Source organism: Falco peregrinus, chromosome 12, assembly GCF_023634155.1.
Source record: "Falco peregrinus isolate bFalPer1 chromosome 12, bFalPer1.pri, whole genome shotgun sequence".
In the NCBI taxonomy this organism is placed as follows: Eukaryota; Metazoa; Chordata; class Aves; order Falconiformes; family Falconidae; genus Falco; species Falco peregrinus.
The window spans coordinates 3480252-3503429 of NC_073732.1; the positions used below are offsets into that span (position 1 = coordinate 3480252).

Here is a 23178-nt window from a genome sequence, read left to right on the forward strand (position 1 = left end):
TGCAGAATGGCGGCAGTTCCTGGAGGACAGCAGACACCAGGGCATCCTGTGGGAAAGGTTTCTAGCCAAGAGGGCAGGGGTCAGTGGAAGATCTGAGAGTCCGTGGTTTGGGATGCAGCTGAAGTGGCCGGGCTGGTCATGGCAAGCATAGTCACGTTCAGTCTTACCATTCTCCTTCAAGGATATAGCAGGATCTCCACAAAGAGGCCGCAGACAGATTTGCAGAAGGCTTCCTACATTTAGGGGTGGCAGGCGGCCTTGTGAGGGCTCGGAGCCCAGCGCTTGCCCTGCTCCCAGGCTGAAGCAGGATCAGGTGCTCTTAGCCGTGAGGAATGCCTGGGTACTCCGCACTGCAGCTCTTCCAGAGATAGGGACACACTCGCTGCGTAGCCCGACTTTACTTGAGGGCGTTACTGCCTCTGCCTGGCAAGGCTGCTTGAGATCTAATCTAAACCTCCTCTGTTGCAAAGCAAGCCAGCCACATCTGCTGTCCTTGGGGGGCTTGCAGCACAGCTGCTTGCCATCTTCTTTATAAGAGAATTTAAAACTTCTAAGACTGCTGCTGTCATGTCTCCAGGCTGTCCCTTTGCCAGACTGTACCACTCTCTTTCTTCTGAGCTTTCCTTGTAAAACACATTTTCCAACTCTTCAGCTGTCCTTGTAATTTTTCCTTGGGACTTTCTAAGTTATTTTTACATGCTCTGTAAAAAGTGGTACCCCAGGCTGGATGCAGCAGTCCAGCTAAGGCCTTGCAGCACAAGTACAGCAGAATAGTTTCTTCCTACATCTCATATAACACTCCCGTTAATGATCTTAGAAAGAAAGGCGCTTTTTTGATGCAGTTTCCCACTGTAAAATGGCTGTGCAATCTCTGATTCACTATTATCCATATTCCCTTGTGTAATTCTGCTGTTTTGTGGGCTGTTCCCTGTATTGCATAAGTTCACTAGGTGTTTCGGTTCTGTATGTTATGGCTATCATCAGCACAAAGCTGAGGTACCAGCGGTGATGCTGGAGGAATCGGCGTGGAAGGAGAGCTTGCCCTCCACACCGCCTGTGGCCTGTGAGCCTGTTTCTGGGGATGTGGTGTGTTGCCGTGGAGATGACACTTGCCATCCACGTTTCTAAAGACTTGAAACAATTCACTTTGCAATTAAAACAGATCTGTCCTGTGATAACCCCGAGGAAACAGTTCCTTACTAAACGAAGGCAGGGGGGCGGGAAGTGGATTTCATTGTTGCGCTCTGCTGGGGTGGCTCCAGCTTGCTCTGCGCTGCCCCATCCTGCTCGGCTTGGTGTGCAGTGCCCCATTCTGTGGCTGCTCCCTGTCTCAAAAAACAGACCAGGTTTGCGTAAAGGTTAGGCTCCATTTTGCTTCCCTCCTGTCATCCAGTGTGGTTGTCTTGAGAACATTTACTCAGAGTGCATCATCAGTCTGTTTTTTGCTAATGTGCTCCGCAACCAGGTGCAGATGGACTCCATGCCAGTATTTTACTGTCCACTGCTACTTTTCCTTCCCAACCTATAAACCTTTGCCACACGTTCAAGTGTGAAGAAAGCATGTGGCCCAGCAATGTGCTGCTTTCCTTGTTTGCTGGCAGTGCAAATTGTTTGACCTGCCTTCAGGTAGGTCATCTAGCAACCCGAGTGCTAGCTGCAATGCTACTGAGCCAGGTTTTCTGTGTGAATCTGATGCTACGCAGGCATCCTCTTGCAGTCCTGAGCACTGCTGGAACACGTGGCAGCCTGGCGGGTGGTCCTGTTGCCCTGGGGCTGGTAGTAAAGCTGCAGGCTGTTGGATTTGGAGGGCTCAGATGGTACTTGTCACTGGTGGTATCCGAGCACCTTGCAGTTGTGTCTCAAACAGCATGACAAACATCTGTCATGCAGGGTTTGTTCTTGTCCTTTCCCCAGGGGGAGAAGCAAATGCAGCATGGTCTTGCTTTTATTGTTCTCTCTTCCAGCTCAAACAACGTAGAGATCTTGCTGTGCCTCTGTGCAGAGGGAAGCAGCGCAAAGCAGTGTACCCTGCTCTCTCGGGGGCAGTGAAGAAATCTGGGGGGTGCCTTGAGTTAAGAGGAGCTCGTTTCATAGTGCAGGCAGACAGGTGGAAAGGGTTGTTGGGCACTGCTTTGTGCCGCTGGAGGGGCACAGCCCTTCCCACACGCTTCCTCTCTTGAGATCCTTGCAAATAATAACAATTACAATACAAAAGAAAATGAGTGAGAATAATCCAGTGGTCTTTGATTTCAGACTCTCGTGATTGCAAAGCTGATGTGTAGCAAGGCAGTGCTGCCACTGTGACTTTTGTGGTGCAGGGGAGGGCCCTCCAGCTCCGCCGCCGTGAGTGGGTGCTGAGCAGGTTTGAGGCTCCCCCATCCTTCCCTCTGTGCTTGGCCACGGCCGGTCAGAGCTCCTGACCTCACCGGTTCTCCGTTCCCTTTATTGCAGCTCTCGCGCTGTGCAGCTGCTCGGGACACGTGTTCAGCTCCCTGCTGAATTCTGTCTTAAAATATGAAAGTGCTGTCCTTTATTTTTACCGCGTGCTGTGGGTAGTTGGTCCTTTTTATCCTGAATGGGCTGGGGGAAGGTGGGATGTTGGAGGAACTGGTGCTGCTGGGATGGAGACTGCCTCTCTTTGGGAATGAGCGGCTGCATTCGGATGCACGCAAAGACCCAGCTCCTTGACGTGGCCACAAATACCTGTTATCCTTGAGAGAGGAGGAGGTGGGATTCATCAAGAAAGGTGGCTGGAGGTGGTGGGCCGGCTGCCCGGCCAGCCAGCTGAGCTACCAGGGCAGAAAGGGTGTATAGCGGTGGGACCTCTGCACGTGCATCCCGCTAGTCTGCACGTGAGCTGGGGCTTATGGCCACGCCGGGGAATTTGAGCTGGACCACAGGCTTTGGTCACTCTTGAAATGCAGTGCAATGAGTTAGAGGAAGGAGGCCTGTTACAAAATGCTCCTTCTTCTGGTTACCACAGAGACCAGCACAGTTTCAGAGACTGAACTATCCTTGGCAGCAAAAAGTGCTAATTCAGCCTTTCCTCCCACTTACATCAAGGCTCCATTTGGCCTCAAAAGAGCTATGCAGGGCAATCCATCTTCATGCAGGCACCCTGGGAGAGCAGGAGCCGAGAGGCAAAACAAGGCTGAGAAGACAGTGTTGGGGCACTGGGGGTGGGAGGCACAGCTGTGTGGGGCGTGACGGGGGGCTGCAGGGACCAGTCATCAGTCAGGAGGGATCTGGGGAAGCGGGCAGACAGTGAGGTCTTTGGAAAGTGAAGTAGGAGTGTGAAGACGACTTTGGAAAGAGGAGGAGCAGGGTAGACTGCAGTAATTCAAGAGGTGGGAGAGAGCACTGCTGGCAAAATTTTCCTCCTACAAAGATGCAGATGGCAAAGCCTGACCGCCCTTGTGGTTTAGGGTCTGAGTGTGTGCTCTGGTGGGGTTGATGCCTTTTTCCAGGTGCTTTTTGAGTTAGCTTAGGGCAAAGCAAATCATTACAAGCCTCGTCTCTCTTGAGCTCCGGCCCATCTACGGGTGCTGTACGTGCTGGGCAGAAGGCAGCTCAGGCGGGTTCAATCCAGAGGTTGAAGCGTGGGTAGCGCTGTCACAGGCTGGGCACGAAGGCTGAGTGCGCTGCCGTCCTGCAGGCAGTGCTGCTAACAGTGTGCTGGGGCTGCTGGGCGAACTGCTGGCCACAGCTGCACAAATAATCACCAGGGTTTCAGAGCAGGGGAAGGGACTGCAGGGAAGATGATCAGAGAAATGTGGAAGCAACTGGCTGAACTATGCCAGGTCTGTCCCAGTGCAGCACCACAAGTTCAGGATCCTTTCATACGATGGATCAGAGTGGAGTGCTTTTTTCCTTTGATGTTTTCCCCTGATTTACAGCCTTCACAGTAAGCATCAAGAAGCAGAAGAGTCTGGGAGGACCAAGACGCTGTTCGCATTGGGGTAAATCAGAAGTCATTCTGGTTATGCTGAGTTTGTGCTGGTCTAGCAGAGCAGCATCTGGCCTACACTGTTGTGATCATGTCAAGATTTAACCAGCAATTTATTTCAACACCTCTGGCCTCACAAAAGGAAAATCCAGTGTTTGTTCAAGCATTGCTTTTATGCTCAATGCAATGTTTTCCAGTGTACGAGAATAATAAATCCTGATAAATGCAGGAACACCTGGGAGACAGAAAAGGAGGCTGTAACAGGCAAAGCTCTAAGAAATATCATACACATTCATTATGAAAATGTGTCTTGCTGTGCCTTTAAAGACATGCAGGTGTAGTTAAAAATCAAGGGTATTTTTGATGGTAGGCCTGAGGGCACTGAAGGCTTCAAATGTAGTTTAGTTTCGAAAGCACTGTCCTAATTTTTGGCCTGAGATTTTATTCTTTGGGAAAAATACAAAAAAAAAATCTTGTTGCTGCTAGGACTCACTGAAGGCACTTTTCTGTGTTCTACTCGCTGTGATTTATGCTAGTATTTTTCCTGCTTAATCTCTTGGTTTTGCTACATTTGCCTTTTAAATGAAAAAGGTTCGCAGGTAGCAAGAAACTGGACAAACACAAATGGCAAGTAAATAAGCTTGTTCAAACTTGTATTAACGCTTTGTGTATGTTAATTTGTATGGCAAATAATTGCGATCTGAAAAGAAATTAAAATATCCTGCCTGTTAGTCAGAGGCAGCATGTCTGAAGTGTGAATGCATAACAAGTCATTTCAGATTGGAGGCAAAGCTTTAATTTGTTATTAACTAACTATATTGCCTGTGCAAAATATAGCTTTATGTATGTAAAACAGTGCAAGTCAAGCCTGCCATTAGGGTGACCAGGTCTTCCTTTTGATTGCCCACTGCTGCTGTATCCCCAGTTGTGAACAGTTCCCAGTGTTGCTCTTTTGAGTCAAGAACAACAGCTTTGTGGGGCTGGAAAGCATCTGCTCTGCTTCTGAATGTTTTGCTCCATGCACAGGCAGGGCCACCTTGGGCTGGTTTCTCTGGGAAAACCTTTTGTCCAGGAAGAAAGCACCTTGCCCTGGGAACAGTGCTCAGAGCTTTGGTTACATGTTGCTGTTGCTTTGGGTTTGGATGGTATTTAAGGAACGGTTCTGGGGGTAAAGCAGAGCTCTTTGGGGCAGGAGGGCTGTGCTGAGCCATAACAGATCGTTTCTCTGTCTTTGGTAGGGCCAGTGGAGGCAGCGGGGCAGAGCTCCAGGGGTGGCAGCTGTTCCTGCCTGCGAGTCTGGCAGGTTTACCATTCACACCAATGCGGAGCTGTAATTGCTCTAAAGCTTTGCCTCTGAAGACCTCTAAAACCTTATGTTTGCCCTCTGCAAGTATCCATTTCCTGAGATTAGTTGCCAGGGCCCTGCTAGAGGCAGGTTTAGTCACAGTTAAAATTCAGCTGGCAGGCTCGGTGTCATGCCTGATGCGTTCACAGTCCTAGCTGTGCCCTGAGCCTCAGCTTTCTAAATCTTAATCCCAGCATTTCTTTACGTGACAGTACCTTGCTAGCTTGTTTCATTTGAACCTAGTTCTGAGCCTTTGGATTCTGGAAGGGATGCTAACATCTAGATTTAGACATGTTTATCTTGCAATTTCACAGAAAAATTCTTCCTGGATACTGTAAAATATAATATAGTCCAGGGGGTTTGTGCTCGGTAAAAGAGGGAATGCAAAAATCTGGGAGAATTCTTTGGTTTTAAAGTCTTCCTTTGCTTTGAAGCCAAGCACACTGAATCAAACAAGAGAGCTTTTCCATTTGGCTTCAGTGAGTCTTTAAGGTTGCCATTTTTGCTGACACTGGCTGGAACGCATGTGCGTATCTGTTTCTGTTTATACTGCAGGAGCCGTTCTGCACAGAGCCTGTGGTCGGACAGGCTGTGAGAGCTGGGCTGGCTTTCTCTGGATGGTGGCAGTGGGGGTTTTCTCTCTCTATGACTGTTTTTCCTTCTGTGAGGAGCGGTGTTTCTGTGGTAGGAAATCTCAGACCATGACAACCTCTGTGTTTTGTTTCAGGCATCAGAGGGTGTTCCCGTGAAATATTTCGAGAACTTGGAGGAACTGATAGAATTTTACAAGAAGGAGAACATGGGTCTGGTATGGCACCTCAAATATCCAGTGCCACGGGAAGAGGAGGAGGCTGCAGATGAACCAGAGGAGGATGCTGGTAAGAAACCCATTATGTGACTTGGTGATGCAGACAGCTGACACTTGCTCTGGACTGGAGTTATGTAGTACAGGCAGGGAGAGCAGAGCATGCCAGACAATAAAACGGAGCAGGGCATAGAGAGACCTGAGCTGGCAAAACCTCGAAGCAGTGAGTCCTCATGGCTTGGGGTGGTACTGCACCTGGCACATCAGTTTAGTTCACCTGAGGGGTACACTGAGGCTCTCTGCAGAAGTATATTGTATCAGGTGCAGGGCTGACTGATCTGTTGTCCTTCATCTGGGCTCAAGCTGGTTTATGTTGAGGTATCTCACACATCTCTACACCCCTCTCCCTGTGCTGCATCTGTAGAGCCACTGTTTCAGCAGCAGGTACTCCCCTAGAGACCTGGAGCACATCTCTCTGCAGTGCCATGCACCTGCAGCTCCTGTGGGTCTTGGTCATCTGAAGCTCAGGCCTCCTTATCTGCTCCGATCTAGAGGACATTTCTAACAGTTACAACCAGAGGACACAGATCCTGCAGTGGTAGACAGTCTAGCTCTATGTATAGAGGCAGATGTATGATGAAGAGGTGTGATTGGCATCATCCCAACTATTTTATATGAAATGTCACTGTGGGTTCCTGACACTCACTGGTCTTGGATCGTTCCTTGGATTTTTCCTGGATCATCTCTTGGATCTGTTATTGTTCTGCTGAATCCCAGGGGAAGGTCATGCCCACAGAGCCATCCTTCCTGTCCTTTCTGACGTCTGTTCGGAAATTGTGAACATTACAATAAAACTTGTCTGAAGGGCATGGTCCCTGTGACAGACAGAGACGTGTGCTAAAAAACTAAAGCAGTTTGATGTGCCTGTGCACATTTATGCAGTCCAATGGGTGTCTAATAGGAGCTGGAAGATTTTGATATGCAATTCTCATGAAGAAAGAGAACAAAATTTTGCAAAGCTGCTCAGGAAAGATGTTCCTGTTTTTTGGCCAGCTGCACCGAGTCTCCAGCTCTCTGTGCGGGGGAGGGAACTACATTAAAAATAATACACAGAGAGGTGAGCAGCAGGGAATGAAGTTCTAGCCAAGACTAAGAGCCTTTAGATGAAGAGGTATTAGCACTGGGGCTGGGCTGTTCATATACAGAATTTAATTTTGTTGAGGCACTGCAGTGCCATCATGCTGGAGCCATGTAGGGCCTAGAGATGCCTGGTCATCGTATATGTAAAATTGCAGAGGTGGAAGATGAGCATCCAGATACCCTGCAGGTTACACCACCCAGCTGTGCCCCTGCTCTGTGCCACGGTGGCTCTGTGAGTCACAGCTTCTGCCCAGGAGCAGTGGATCAGTTTGGGGGATCTTTTTGTACGGAAAATGCCATCATCAGGAAATAACCAAACAACCTCATAGCTCAACTAGCTACCTATGACAGGTGTAACAAAGTGTTGGAGTAACTGGTATGAAAAGAAAGGCAGCCGCGGCTGGGATAAAGGGAGAGGAACCTGCTGTTCTCCCAGGAGAGGGAGGTATACTGAGCAGCAGGATGACAGAGCAGGAAAACCCTTTGTGCTTCCAACTTGATGCCCACAAGACAAGGCAGGATACTCAGCCCCTCTGTATTAGATTACAAGGTCTATTTTCTCCATCTTTGTTTGCTTACTTTAGCTGTTCACTTCTTTCCTTTAGCAGTTTCTGGTGCTTTTTCCATCATGCCCCTCCACTCATTCTGCCCCAGTTGCAGATCTCCATGATAATGGTAACGATACGGATGAGGTACAGCTATGTTCTCAAGCATTATATTCCTAGTTAAGTAACTAACCCTTGTAGCTGATGTGCAGCTGGGGCAGTCAGACTGACTGGGGTGAGGTTACCCTGCCAGGCTCGGCACGCTGGGCTCACACCACTGAGCACAGGGCTGAGCCCGTATCGAGCCCTGGAATCAGAGACCCTTTCGAAGGGACCGTTTGTGCAGTGGCTGCCGCTGTGGGTGCAGACTCTGCCCTGCCTGCGGGTGAGGGGGAGGAGGTCAAATTGCCATGCTGGGATGACTATGTCACATTCCCTTCCTCCCTGCCAGACCTGGTACCCACGCCTCCTATCCTGCCCCCACGCAACATCCTCATGGCACTGCCGAGCAGCGAGACAAAGGAGGTATCTTCTCTCCCTGAAAACTCCAGGGTGGCAGATGTTAACAAACTGTCCCTTTCTGAGACACTTCTCCAGCGACTGCAGTACCAGGACACCAGCAGGTGAGGATGGCAAGTCGCAGGGCTGCAGAATCAGCCTCCAGCCCAGCTCTGCGCCTTCTGGGCGCCTCTGTTTGGGGCAGCTGAGGACCTACTTGATTCAATGAAACCACTCCTCAGCTATTACTGCCAAATGAAGAACAGAGTCAGATCTACAGTGTGTTGGCTACTCTTTACAGTCCAGCTGTCGTCTAGAAAAAAAATACTTTTCTAAAGTATTAAAATCACCAATAGACTTTCACCACTGAAGTACAGTTTTCTAACACAAAGGATGGTAACAGCTGAGATTTTTGGTGTAACAGCTGTGTGCCTAAACTACTGATTGTATCAGAAAGCACCAGCCAGTCCTCAAAAAGAACAAATTTGTGTGTGGTTTTCCAGGTACTGATACTTACTGAGTTACTCCAGCTACAGGTCTGACTCACATTGTCCCACGTGCTAGCTGTGCCAAATCTGGACATGCACTGAAGCCCTTAGAGGAAGCTGCATGACATTTAATAACCAGATGTGCAAGTTTAAAAATAAAAATAAAATCAGAAGTCATGCCTGTTGCCAGGGCAGTGAGAAGCCTTGAGCAAACAGTGGTCGTGTGTGGCACCCCGGGTCCTGTTGCAGTGGCCCAGTAGCTGCTGGCTGACTGGGAGAACCCAATTTTGTTCATCTGCCTGCACCATTCCACCTGCATCATCACAAGCAGCTAGCTGGGACTTTCTGCATTTGTCAAGGCACAAGACAGCACATACAGTCTGCCTGGTTCATCCTTCCTTGTGGTGCTGGAGTCCAGCTCCACAGAGACAGGGAGGACGGGAGCATCCTGTACAGCTCTGTGGTTTCAGCTGCTCCCCCCTCCCCTGTTTTGGATTGTTTAGAATAAAACCTTCAAAGCAGGACTTGGTGGGGTGAAAGGGAGCCTTCATCTCCCCAGAGCCCGTGACCTGCTGATTATTAGTGACCTCACAGCAGCCTGGCTTTACCTGCCATGGTGCTAATGATGCCACCATGGCTTTGGCAAAGCCAGGCATCACAAGACTTCCCCTGGCATGGTAGCTCAGCAGTCACGGAGCAGAGGATTTGGGGAGGGGAAGGAGGAAGAGGAGGAGGTGTCAGCAGTGTGGTGGGGGATCCATGGTTCAGTTCTGAGGACTGCATATTTACACTGAAATCCAAGGTAAGCTGCTCCCCATCTGTCTGTGCTGGCAGTGGAAGTTTCAGCAAAACAATAAAACTGTCTGATATTTAGAAGTAGAGAGAAGAGCTGGCTTTTAACCTGTCTGTTTCTTTCACAGTGTTTCTGACGAACATCTTAAACTCATCCAAGATTACCTGCGAGTTCACATCATCAGTGACTTTGAGATGGTGCAGACAGGCTCAAGCAATCTTCCTCAGCTGAAGAAACTACTTACGCTTCTTTGCAAAGGACTCTTCAGGTAACTAGAGGCTCGTTTTCAGAGATCAGAGTACGACGCTGTAACACTGTAGTCTAATGCACGTGCCGCGTGTGTGCAGTCAGAACCTGCATTTCTGGCACAGGAAACTGGCTTACTCTCAAAAACATTGTGTGTAGATCTCATGACCTGTGATTCCAGTCCAAAAATGTGAAATCTATGTAAAAGACAGAGCTCTGACAGTGAAGTTTCCCTATAGGTGGTTTCAGTCAGTGGAGTATTATTTTTTATGCTCTGTTTAGAAAGAAATAAAAGATTGCACTAACCGATTAACTGCATAATTTGGTAACGCATACATGACACCCACAGAATTGTCAAGCACAAGTCATTTATGGAAACAAGCACATATTGGTGTATAGCTATGTTTTAAACACTGATTTTTCTTCCCACTAATACACTGTGAACCTGGAGTGATTCCACTGATGTCAGTGAAGTCCAGCTCGAATGAAAGGAGAAACAAGCCTAGACTACAAATTTTACCTTTCATATTTATAGACCTCCCAGGTCCCGAATAGGAAAATCTGACAGGGAACTAAAACCTTGCCGAACTCCTTCTTTTTCTGGTAGAGAGATGTGATTTCCCCCCTTGCTGCTTGTAAGCAGATGAGGAGATTAGTCCACACTTCTGCAGAGATCTTGGGGCACTCTATGGCAGAGGGCATATGTTTCCACACTTGTATCTGCAGCTTGCAATATTCTTCTCTCCAGTGCATTTAGAAGCCAGGCTGGTAGGGCTACTGGCCTGATCCTGTTCTAGAGCTCGCCAAGGCTGAAGAAAGGGCTAAAACGCAGGGTAGATACTGTTGATTTGCTTGGCTTTAACCCATGGAAGGAAGGCAGGGAGTGAGTGAGGTGCTCGGCTGCTTGGGACCATGGTTATTCCTCTGAAGTGGTGGGCACTGTGCACGTTTTACCAGGCAAAGTGGAAGGAATACGCAGCCCTTCTCCTTCTGGCAGAAGCCAGCCACCCACTGACCAGTCCCTGGCAGGGCTGAGGACAGGTTCTGCAGAGAGCTGCCCTTCTTCTTCTGTGCCCTGCTCGAGGGTTTTGCTTCTCTACACCCACAGAGGGGGAGACCCAGGTGGCTAACTAAGAATAAACCTGAACAAAGGAAACTAAAACCTAATGAAATCACAAGTGAGAGTTTTGTGTTACTAAAATACCGCCAGTGATGCTGTTCTGATGATGGCTGGCTTTTTCCATTTCCAACTTCTTGTTCTACTTCACCTTATCTGGGTTTCACGACCCTACTCCTCATAAATGTACATGTGATGGCAAGAAAGGAGATACAAGGGGTCCACAATCCTCTCAAGTGCCAGGACACCTTTGACATTTCCAGATTTTCTGTAGGTATTTTGGTGACTGGACTTTGCAAAGCATCATCCTAGAACAGAGCTGGGTGCGTTCTTCTGCTGGTGCCTGCTGAGCCCAGGGGCACTGCACACCCCCAGCGCAGCAAAGGGCAAGCTGCTTGCCTCCCGTTCTTCTGGTGGCTGCATGTAGTTACGGAGGTGTATGTCTTCGTGCAGTTCTTCCCCTGGGTCCCCAGCATTTTCTCCCCATACCAGCGTTATTTCCGTTAGATGGAGTTGCCTCCTCAGTTTCTCATGAAGATCCAGAACTGCAGGCTGCATTCAACGCCGGTCAGAACTCTTTGAGGAACCTCTCCCCTCTGTTTGGGTTGTCCCATGAATCTCTACCATCCCACCAAATTATTTGCTTAGCTTCAGCTGGCTAATGGGCAGATACTTGGATATCTTACAGATTTCTGCAGTCTTAATCTCCAAGGTTTGTCTCAGGTTTTAACTTGCTTCCCTTATCAGAATTCTGAATTCAAATTTAATCAGCGGCACTACCTATATTTAGTATTTATTTACCTCAGCTTTCTTCAGCTGTGCAGGGATTCCAGCTGAATGTACAGATAATTCCTAGGCTGCTTCTTGGTGGTCGCGTCTTCTTTTTGTTACTAATGTTCAATTTCATTATTTTCACAATATTTGAGAACAGGTTAAAAAAACCAACAAGAAGAAATGTTAACTGGCACAGCTTGAGCTCTTTCACTGGAGTTGAAGCTCCTTTGAATTCCCTGGCAGTGCCGAGGGCTGGAGCGCGCAGGCAGGTGCTTGCTGTGGCTCAGCTGGCCCTGGCCGGGCATGAGCCACGCAGATCGGTGACTCTGAGGGTTTCGCGATGCTGTATTCTGGCTTCTTCCAACCTCCCAGCTGTGCCACCTTTCAGAGTGACTCTCAGACGCGCTGTGAAAAATGAGCATCCCGGTGCCCTCTGGCTGACTCCTGTGCTTTGATACCTGGCTGTGGGTAAACACTGCCTGCCAGTGTTAGCAAGGTACAGGGACACATACTGGAGCTGCTCAGTGCTTAGGAGAAGAGCTTGTAGTGCACCATGGGGTTGGGAGAGGAGCTGGGCCAGCTGTTTGTGAACAGTCTGGGCCTTTTGCAGTTCATATATTATCCACGGACAGGTGCAGGACCCGTTTCTGAGCAAGAAGTTCGAGCACAGCTGGGCCACAGCAGACTGGGAATGCAGAGTTTGTGATCTCTTCCCCTCACCCTCCTCACCACCGATCCCTGATTAATTCAGCAAGAACCAGACCCCAATGTGCATTAGAGACATCGAAAGCTCTTTTTAACTCTGTTGGAGGCTGCTACTACCTTCTAGGGCTGGCTGTGGCCCTGGGGCAGCCATGGCACATCTTATCAGAGCCCAGGGGACAGACAACAGGGCAACCACTCTTGGGAGAGGCTGTTCACTCTGACAGGCCATGTACTAAAAATGAAACAAATTAGAGGTTTTTAAGGCTGAGGGGTACTTTTGTGAAGTATTCAGTGTTGAAATAAACTGGCATCCCAGGGTTTCCTTAGTCAGAGTAATCCTCCAGGGGCTGGAAAGCTGACTCATGGAGAGCCTGGTGCCAGTGCAACAAAGAGGAGGGACTACTGATGCAAGTGGACTTTGTTCAGTTTCTTACCAGCTTTAAGTGAAAAACACTAATAGTGACCTATTCAGCCTGCTGCTGTCTGAAGCTGTCATTTGGTCATTGACCACTGCTCTGCACACTCATTTGTTCTCCTTCACTGGATAATGTGCACACAGAGCTTTTAAGGCAGCTTTTCAAGCACTTGTGCAATTGTATGGACACACAGGCTTCTGACACTTCAATGAAGATCACTGCATGTATTTCCTTTGTACTGTCAAGAGAAGAAAACAAAAGGAGTTGTAAGTGTAATTAAAACCACTTTGTGGTTTTGTTGTGTTTGAACGCCTACAGATGCTCTTCCCACACCCTCACATGCATGTTACATGATGTACCATACAGCAAACAAAGGGCAGTTTTCCCATAAGAACTAATTTCTGAACTTCAGGCAGCTGCTGCTCGGTGTTTTTGAGAGATGGCCTACACATCCTGCACTCTTAGTCACAGTAAATATATTTTCATTCTTTTCAAACTGAACTTCACCCAATGCTCCTGCAACTGCCTGCAGCCTCCTGGGGCCTGACTCCATGGCTGCAGAAATCAATGGAAGTCTTGGGTTTGGGGCCAGAGCCATCTGCGGTGACACTGGCCCTAGGTGAACCAAAGTGGTGTTGGAGGACTAAGTTTAGCAGATCCAGATTCCTACAAGTGTCTTGTACTTCTGTGTGCCCCACGGCAAGTCTTTCAGATGGAAATTTCAAACGTGAGTGCTTGATTTAGGCAATTAATCATCCGTGGTTCAGCACCTAGACAAATATCTAATCTTCAGACAGGCAGGCATACTTTCGCTTTGGAGCACTTTCCCCAACAAACAGGGAGTAAAATCCGGTCCATTCAGACTTAGGAAAGTGAGGGAAATCATTAATATCCACTCTCGACTAGGCACAATGCAAGCATCCTAGTGCTGCTCCCCACCATCACCTTCCTTTTGACCTGCACTCCCTGGCTAGTCTTTCCGTGATAAGTCTTGTCATTATCGGAGAGCGGCTTCTGTGCCAAATTCATACAACAGCGCTTTGACAAATGAGCATCCTGTGGAATCTAACTGGGAAATGCTGAAGGAATCTCATTGTAACCTGCAAATGGTTCTCATTCAAGAGATTAAAGGCTGCCTTTTCCATCCCCTTGCTGTGCCCAGCCCCTTTTTGTCATGTGAGCTAAAAAATCTAAATATTAATTTCCTCTTTGCATGGTGTCCCTGGCATCCTGCATTAGCCTCAGCAGCTGCACAAGACCTGTGCAAAACCGAGCTGCCTCTGCTGCTGCAGCATTCATAGGCACCCAGCTTCGCTGGGCTTTGAGATTTTTTGAGTGCACTTTGATCTATGAGTTGGCATAGTTGGGTTGATGCTGGTTTTACAGTGTCCTCAGGTCTGGCCTAGACTGGAACATCTTTCTGGGGAGATGTAGGAAGTTACCACCTCCAAAGCAAACCCCAAAGAACAGGCAATATGCCCATGCTTCGGCCATTGCAAGGCAATGCCAGCTGCCTAACTCTAAACTGCCTTGGTTGGCAGCATCACTAAGGCAGGTGAGACATGCTCTCGTCACCCATCCCACCAGTTCAGAGGGTAGGAAGCAGCAGAGGACAAGAACATGACACGTGGTGACAGCAGGCCTAGCGTGAATGTGTGCCATCTCTGCTGCGTGGCGTTGTCCAACAAGACCAAGAGCTAACCTACCCAGGGAGCCGGCCACAGCCTTAGACCTCTGCCCTGTCTCTGTTCCCAGTGAAGCCTCTAGGACTCTCCCATCTCTGGAATCCATCCAGAAGGTGTTTGAGCAGCAGCTGCACCCTGGTATCCATCAGCGCTCACAAGTAAGTTGGCTGGAAGGTGGGAAAAGGAGAAGAGAGAGGCGTGGGGGTGGCTGTCGGCACAGGGGGTTCTGGCTGCACAGCCATGACCGGTGGGATTCACATGGTCCGTTACCACTTCTGTTCTCTCTAGCCTCTGGCTGGCTGCAGTGCAGAGGGCACACAGTGAGTTATATCCCCACAGTGTCACTTATCCCGTAGTCCCCTCTGCCTGCTCACCCTTCCTGCCCCAGCGGAAAGTGCAGCAAACTGCCTGAGGACTTCCATCTCCCCATGCTTCCTCAGAGGACTGCACATTTCTCTTTCCATAAACTTTGCTCCAGGATGTTTCACTGCCAAATCCTTCCTTCCCCAAGTCCACTTAAGTCCCGTGACCTTTCCCTCCCTGCCAGTAGCCCAGAAAACCAAAAGCCCAGGACTTCTGTATGTTGAGGCCTGGACCTGGTCATGGAAACCTGTCCCCCAACAGCGAACTGACTGCCTTGCATGCCCAGCTGCCTCTAACTTATGGACAAAGTTTGCAGATTTGTCCTTCCACCTTCCCATACTTCTGCATGTTCAGCCAAACTCTGAGCTCTTCCCATTACGGATCAGAGGGCAGAGGCACAAGTGCTACTCCTTACTCTGTGTGCAAGGCGCTCCTGGGGCGAGGCTGCTGCGCTTCCAGGCCATGCTCTTGTGGGTTTGGTAATTATGCATCTCTCTTTTTTTTTTTTTTCTTTTTCTTTTTTTTCCCCCTTCCCCTCCCTCCCTATGTTGTGGTTATCAGATGCTCGGTGAAGCTAGTCCAGTCAATATTGTATTGAAACTCAATCAGCTGATTGCTTTGCTGTCTTCCATTGAAGAAAAGGTAGAGTTTTAAAGCTATTTTATATTATTTTCTTGTCATCTTTTGCCTCTAGTTATGCTTCTTGTTCATCATCAGTTCAGTCCTCTGCTGCAATGAGATTTCTTTGCTCTGACTTCATACTCTCAATGTAGTGCAGAATCACCAAACACAATTTGGTACAGATAAATTCTTTTACAGGTGAAAACATTGTTGATTGAAGGTCCTGACTCAACACACCGGCGCTCCCTTATCCCCCCTGTCACTTTTGAGGTAAACATACTTCTTTAACAATGCTGATCACGGTGTGGAAGGACAGTAATGCACATTTGTCGGTATCTCAGTTCCTGGGAACTTTGCTGTGCTGCCACAGAGATAACAGCTATTCCTGGATGCTGTTTAGCACCATGTAAATGCTTAAGAGATGTCTAGTGAGATTGGCATAATGACGATATGTGTCCATGAATTCAGGCAACTGTTGCATTTGTAATAAGTGACTGAAGTGTCGAAGATAGCTTATGAAAAATCTCTGGTTTCCAATAGGTGAAAGCTGACTCCCTAGGAATTTTCTCCAAAATACATCTCAAGGTTGATGTGGAAATGGGAAAACTGATTATCAAGAGAGCTAAGGATGGTCCAGAAGACAAGTTTTACACCCACAAGAAAAGTAAGATGCTTAAGTTTGCAAATGCTGGACTAGAGTCTCGCTCCATTAGATGATGGGGAGGGATTCCCTTTGGCCTCACTGAGGGCAAGGTTTGGCCCAGAGTACAAATATTTCTGCTAGGTCCTGGACATTGTGCAAGGCTCCAGTCAGTCTAGCCTGCCTATCTCCAAAGTGACCTGCAGAGAGCAGGGAATCAATACTGGGGTAATTAACTTTCACAGATCTTTTCACCACAGTGAAGCCAGTGGTAGCAGGTAGCAAGGGAGCAGGTTTTGATAGAAGGTTCCACATGGAGCTGTTTGTGATAGACCATTTTCTGCTGAAAAGCAAGTCACTAAAAAAAAAACCCAAAACATTCTGCAGGAACATACTGACTTCTGTGATGATTTTTGATGGTAAAAAGCCAGATACTCTGTTTCAGTAACATTTTTCAGTTAATTTCCCCTTGATTTTTTTTTTTTTGATGTGAATCAATATCTCTACTGATGAGCTGTGCCAGTTTGGTCAGTGAAGGCCCAATTCAAACAACTTCCCTCTTTTCCTCTTGTGTTTCTGGACAGGCAGCTCACTGAGAGTGAGCCAAACAGGCTAGGATTTATCAGAGTAAACAGTGCCCTTGGGCTCTCTCCTACTGGAAAATCAACCTGTTGCTGGCAGTGATTGAAAAGATTAGCTTTCACTTATGGCTTTCTCCACCTGGTGTTCATAATTACTTAGCTGCTGGTTTAGATAGGGAGGAACCACCTTTACCACCAAATGAGGTCTTACCTCCTTTTTCACAGATGGGGAAGGAATACGTGTAGGCTGGTTGAGGATACAGAGATATTGCCTGCAGGAAGCCACTTCACACTGCAGGGCTTGGTATGGACGGGAGCTCCAGGCAGAATGAGTTTTGCAGCTCCTCTTCACTTCAGAATCCAAATCTATTCCTACAGGGAACAGAATTAAGCAACATTAAAATGTAGTGATGTGGGGCAAAGTGAGCCTCAGGCTTAAAAGACCACATACGTCCTGAGCCTGCAAGCAGCATCCTGTTAGTTCTGGTGGGATTCTAGTTTCAGTGACTGCAGCTCCTGACACCCAGTCTCCATTTAGTCTTGCAGCTTATCAAGTCCCAGAAGGTCCCTAACAAACTGGTGATTGTGCTGGAAACAGAAAAAGAAAAAACGCAGCGGAAGGAATATGTTTTTTCTGATTCCAAGGTACATACACAACGTTTCCCTCCTGCCAGCCTGGCACAGGTACCTGGGTGGGAGGGGTACAAGGGGCGTTCCTTGGGAGACAGATGAACTGTTGAAGGATGGTGGTTGGCTTTGCGAAAATGAAATTTCTCCTTTGTTCTGGAAGCATCCAGAAAATGAACAAGTGTTCCATGTGAAGGGAGATACTGGAGAGGGCAGCCATGCTTAGGTGCTGTCACAGAGGCAGGAGAACAGAATATCAGCAAGCAGTGAGAAGAGGCAAGGAGTCATGTGAGGGTGGCTGGAAAAAGGTTCATACAGGCAAACCAGAGGGAAGTCCAGGCTGTCTTCTGACCAGCTCGGCAATCGTTAGAGTAATGCACAAGCTAAGTACCTAATAAAGTACTACAGGAAAGACAGCATCTTCAAAGGTTTCAGGATAGTGGAGAGCTAATCAGCCCTTCAAGTGTGCTGGGAATTTCCTGGCTCAGCTAGTTTCTCAAGAGGTCGTGTTGGAGGAGTTAAGCATCTTGTTAATTGTCTCTGCTCCTCCCTGTCTAGAAGAGAGAAGGGTTCTGCCAACTTCTGCAGCAGATGAAGAATAAACACTCGGAGCAACCAGAGCCTGATATGATCACCATCTTCATTGGGACCTGGAATATGGGTATGGGCTCCCTTCTGACATGGGTGTTCCTTCAGACACTTGCCAAATTGTGTGCTCACCTGCCATGATGATGAGCTCCAGACACCATGTTTGTTCTGTAGCAGATCTGTACGCCAGGGTTGTTTTCCACTGGGACAGGGAAAGAGCTGATCTCTAGGCTTATTCTTGCATGCAGTTTGACACTTCTTATAGTTCCAGTCAAAGGGCCGTAAAGTTGGCCCTGATGGGTGCTGAAGGATTCCTCCAAAGACAGGGAATTGTGGCTGACATGAAGCAAGTGCAGCAGTGTGAGCTATCCTCCACCTGGCAGAAAGGGCGGGAGCAATTCCAGTAGCTGCACATCAGCTGCCTCTGAATGACTAGGGACTGTGTGTCCAGCCTGGGAAGAGAGCTGAGCATCTGCAATATTTAGAGAAGGGGACAGGGTGTAGCTGAGGACAGTGGAGTTTGAGTTATTTTTCGCATTTTGGGAGAAAAGCCTGGTTCAAACTGCTGTAAGCTGAGCTGTCTGTGCTCAGTCATACTTAAGGGGTAAGATAAAGGCAGTGGCAGGCCAGGAGTACAGCTCCTTTACACATGGCTACCCTCAGCACGCTACTGAAACCGGGGAAGGTGGCCAGAGCAGAGTCACTCCTTCATCAGTGTGTCAGGTGGCGTTAACGTCTTCATCATCTTCGAACAGTGAGCCCTGGCTGGCGTGAAACTGGTAGGGGACAGAGTGAATGTGAAGCCTGTTACTTCTGTCCCCGTGAGTTGTCTATATCCTGGGTTTGACAGAACACACTCTGACTTAGTTTGGTGTTTGATTTGTTAACAAAAGGTGCTGCACCTCCCCCAAAGAAGATCACCTCCTGGTTTCTCTCCAAGGGGCAGGGGAAGACCCGTGATGACACTGCTGACTACATTCCTCATGACATCTATGTGATTGGCACCCAGGAGGATCCCCAAGGGGAGAAAGAATGGCTGGAGACCCTGAGACAATCCCTGCAGGAAATCACCAGTATCAGCTTCAAAGTGGTGAGGGGCTATTCCAGCTATTGCACATAACTCAGAGAAAGAAACAGAGAAATAAGTGGCATTTTGCCTATACCTCCTCCCCTTCCCTCCCTTTATTATCATTGCATTTGGTTGAGGGAGAGTGAACTGAATCTGTCTGTGGACTCTGTGAGATCACAGAATCCCAGACTGGTCAGGGCTGGAAGGGCCCTCTGGAGATCACCTAGTCCAGCCCCCTGCTAAAGCAGGGTCTCCTAGAGCAGGTTGCACAGGGTCGCATCCAGGTGGGTTTGAATGTCTCCAGAGAAGGAGACTCCACAGCCTCTCTGGGCAGCCTGTGCCAATGCTCTGTCACCCTCAAGGTAAAGATCATCTTCCCCATATTCAGAAGGAACTTTTTGTGTCAGTTTGTGCCTGTTGCCCCTTGTCCTGTCTCTGGGCACCACTGAAAAGAATCTGGCCCTGTCCTCATGACACTTGCCCTTAAGAATATTTGTAGTCATTGATAAGATCCCCTCTCGGTGTTCTCTTCTCCAGGCTAAACAGCCCCAGCTCTCTCAGCCTTTCCTTATCAGGGAGATGCTCCAGTCCTCCATCATCTTTGTAGCCCTCCGCTGGACCCTTTCCAGTAGTTCCCTGTCTCTCTTAAACTGGGGAGCCCAGAACTGGACCCAGCACTGCAGATGTGGCCTCACCAGGGCAGAGCAGAGGGCAGGATCACCTCCCTCCGCCTGCTGGCCACTCTCCTAACACGCCCCAGGATCCCACTGGCCACCTTGGCTCCAAGGGCACACTGCTGGCCCATGGACAACTTCTTGATCTTCCCCTGGCGCTGGCTAGATGGGCATATTGCTATGGACAGTGACCCCCAGCACTGCCAAAGCAGGGACCCTGCCATGAAGCTCCCCTGCCTGCCAGGCTGGGAGCAAGGGGAAGATGCTGAGCACTTGAGTCAAGTGATGGTGATAGTTTGACCTTCATAGAGGAGGAGATTATAAAACTTTGAGCCAGCTGTAGCTTAGATCTCACCATAGGCTATTGCACTTTCAAAATGGGATGTAACAGCACGCAGGCACAGTCATAGAAGACTGAACTTTATTAAGACCGGGTTTGGACATTGCTGAGTTTCAGTGATAGAATCATAGAATCATTTAGGTTGGAAAAGACCTTTAAGATCATCAGGTCCAACAGTCAACCCAGCATTGCCAAGCCCACCACTAAACCATGTCCCTAAGCACTGCATCTATGCGGTTTTTTGAACACTTCAGGGATTGTCACTCCACCACCTCCCTGAGCAGCCTGTTCCAGAGCTTGACAACCCTTTCAGTGGCAAAGTTTTTCCTCATCTCCAATCTAAACCTCTCCTGGCACGGTTTAAGACCATTTCCTCTTGTCCACTTGTTCCCTGGGAGCAGAGCCCGACCCCCCCCGCCTGCAGCCCCTGTCAGGCAGCCGTAGGGAGCCATACGGGCCGCCCTGAGCCTCCCCCTCCCCAGGCCGAACCCCCCCAGCTCCCTCAGCCGCCCCTCACAGCACTTGTGCTCTGGACCCTTCCCCAGCCCCGTTCCCGTCTCCGGACACGCTCCAGCCCCTCCATGTCCCTCTGGCCCTGAGGGGCCCAACCCTGAGCCCAGGAGTCAGGGGCGGCCGCACCGGTGCCGAGCGCAGGGGGACAGGCACTGCCCCGGCCCTGCTGGCCACACGGCCTGGGACACGAGCCAGGCCGCTGCTGGCCGCCTTGGCCACCTGGGCACACGGGGGGCTCCCGCCCAGCCGGCCCAGCCAGCCCCCCCAGGCCCTGTCCCGCCGGGCCCTTCCCAGCCCCCTGCCCCAGCCTGTAGTGCTGCCGGGGGCTGCTGTGCCCCACGGGCATCTTGTCTTGATGTCAAGAAAGAAATGTAAGCATATCTGGAAGGCCGCAGGACAGCAGGATTTACGATTCTCATGGTGATTGGGAAACTGTATTTTGTTCAAGCAAGGCAATCCAATGATTAACTAGAAAATGGCACTGGAAAATAGGTAGGTCCTTCCTCCCACCTTTGATTAAAATGACTGAAAGCATATCCTGAGCACGAGAAGAAAATTTGTGTAGAAATACTACAGGAGGAGTCAGGAAGGCTGCAGCTGCAGCGCAGCTCCACAGGTATGTGCAGAAATACAACCTCTAACCTTTCCATCCCTGCAGATAGCAATCCATACTCTCTGGAACATCAGGATTGTTGTACTGGCCAAGCCAGAACATGAGAACCGCATCAGCCACATCTGCACAGACAACGTGAAGACAGGCATCGCAAACACGCTGGGTGAGGAACAGACCCCATCTTGCCCAGAGGACTGAGACCTGTTCAGTCTGTGCCAGCACTGTCCCTGAAACGGAACAGCTTTTTCTCAACAGGACTCCTTTGACTACATTTATGTGACACTAGTGGTACTAAAGTTATATCCCACCAGCACTCATTATCTCTTACTCTGCCTGTAAGAGAGGGAATCTACTTGTGTCTATACTTAGCATACACATGTGTGTATATAATATATGTATATTTATTTATATTCCCAGGAAACGCCTTTGTTTCTTTGGTTTGGCTGTTGGATTGCTCTTTCTTGGGTTTCACAAGGGAATTGAACTTCTTTCCCTTCAACTACTTTTTTTTAGCATTCTTAGAAAATTTTTTTCCACAGTCTGTGCTGTATGTACTAATTCTTTCTGTGCTGATTAAGTCACCTTATTTCTCTTCTCCATCCTCCCCTTCACTGAAGATGTGCTAGGTGCTTTCTTATCTTTGCTAGACTCAGCCTGGAGGTGGATGGATTTTTTTGACATTTTTGGCTTATCCTTTTCCAGGTAATAAAGGAGCTGTGGGGGTGTCATTCATGTTTAATGGAACCTCCTTTGGGTTTGTTAACAGCCATTTGACTTCAGGAAGTGAAAAGAAACACAGGTAAGATACATCTTGCTCTCTCAAAAATGGTTGTTGACACAGGGTGAAATTCTCTGGGCCCTGTTTGGAAGGAAGGCCCACTAAATAGTCACACGCATGTTTTCCTGACCATAAAAAAATTGTTCAATGTCTCCTGGGAGGGCAATCTGTGCTAAAGATGCTGCTTACTGTGGTACTTTACATGAGGGACTTCTGCTATATGGCCATACCACATGGGTGCAGCAAAATTATTTCCGAGCCAAGTGTAAGTGTTGAGCTCAACACTTGTGTGACCTGTCGTGCAAGCCCAGTACATGAGGAAAACAGCTCCCTGATCGACAGGGTTTTGGAGAGGTGTGGGAAGGTGTTTCCCATCCCAGAATAACGTGCTGAAGGGAACTATCTGCCTCCTCAGCATTGTAGTGCTGGGACATGGGAGCTGTGGTGTGCCCTGGGGCACAGCTGGGAAAGATCCTGCCAGGCAGAGCATGCTGTCAGGGATAGCAGGAGGGAGGGATGTAGCACAAAAGTATCTCCACGGTGGCTAATTCTCTACACCCAGCTGTGAAATGAGTTTCCATGGTCTTGGCAGGTTCTGTGCACCACAGGACTGGAAGGCAAAGATCCCGACATTGGTGGGAGATCTGTGCCCACGCCGGGAGGAGCTGGAGCAGTTGGAAGGAGTGGTTTTGAAAGCACAGACGACTTGAAATGGAGAGGTTGGCTTTGCCATCTTTCCCAGTCCAAGACCCAGAAAGCAGATGGTGTGGGATTTCTGCACAGGGTCCTTGCCACTGATGGAGTTAACTTCTGTGGAAGAGTTCCCCAGGGCCCGGAATAGCTGCCAGAATCTAGTTATGTGTTTGCTGCTGAAATCTGAAGGCAACAGTCTAATGCTGGGTTTCTAGGACATGCAGCTCAGAAAAGCACAGACCCAGGAGTCAACAAAAGTGGCTTTAGGACAGCTTTCCAGCCTTTCAATTCAGGTGGAAACAGTCTGACAGCCAACCTAGAGCAGCCTGGAGCTGCTGTAAATGCCCTCCTCACGCAGAGGCTGCTCTCCTGCCCCCCAGCCCACGCACGCCGCAAGCCGCAGCACAAGAGCTGCGCTGCATTACTAGTTGCACGAAGTAGGTTGGCTCCCCAGGAGACAGCGAGCACATTACCTGGGCCTGTCTGCTGAGGGGCAGTTGCCAGGCAGGGGTGGCAAGTTCTTGGCTTCTGATCTGCTCTTCTCTAGATGTGGAGCCAAATCGGTTCCTGCCTAG

The 23178-nt window shown here is 49.0% G+C and overlaps 1 protein-coding gene across 2 annotated transcripts in view; it reads left to right on the forward strand.

The window, feature by feature from the left end:
* INPP5D (inositol polyphosphate-5-phosphatase D) overlaps positions 1-23178 on the forward strand; it is a 56684-nt gene that overhangs the window by 21500 nt on the left and 12006 nt on the right. For both annotated transcript variants that reach the window (XM_027777126.2, XM_027777125.2), the window contains exons 3-14: positions 6019-6169; positions 8233-8404; positions 9688-9828; positions 14574-14661; positions 15428-15508; positions 15686-15757; positions 16028-16151; positions 17247-17353; positions 17894-17996; positions 18817-19013; positions 21178-21295; positions 21835-21931. In XM_027777126.2, coding sequence (XP_027632927.1) covers positions 6019-6169; positions 8233-8404; positions 9688-9828; positions 14574-14661; positions 15428-15508; positions 15686-15757; positions 16028-16151; positions 17247-17353; positions 17894-17996; positions 18817-19013; positions 21178-21295; positions 21835-21931 — 1451 coding nt within the window. The remainder of the gene's footprint in view (positions 1-6018; positions 6170-8232; positions 8405-9687; positions 9829-14573; positions 14662-15427; positions 15509-15685; positions 15758-16027; positions 16152-17246; positions 17354-17893; positions 17997-18816; positions 19014-21177; positions 21296-21834; positions 21932-23178) is intronic.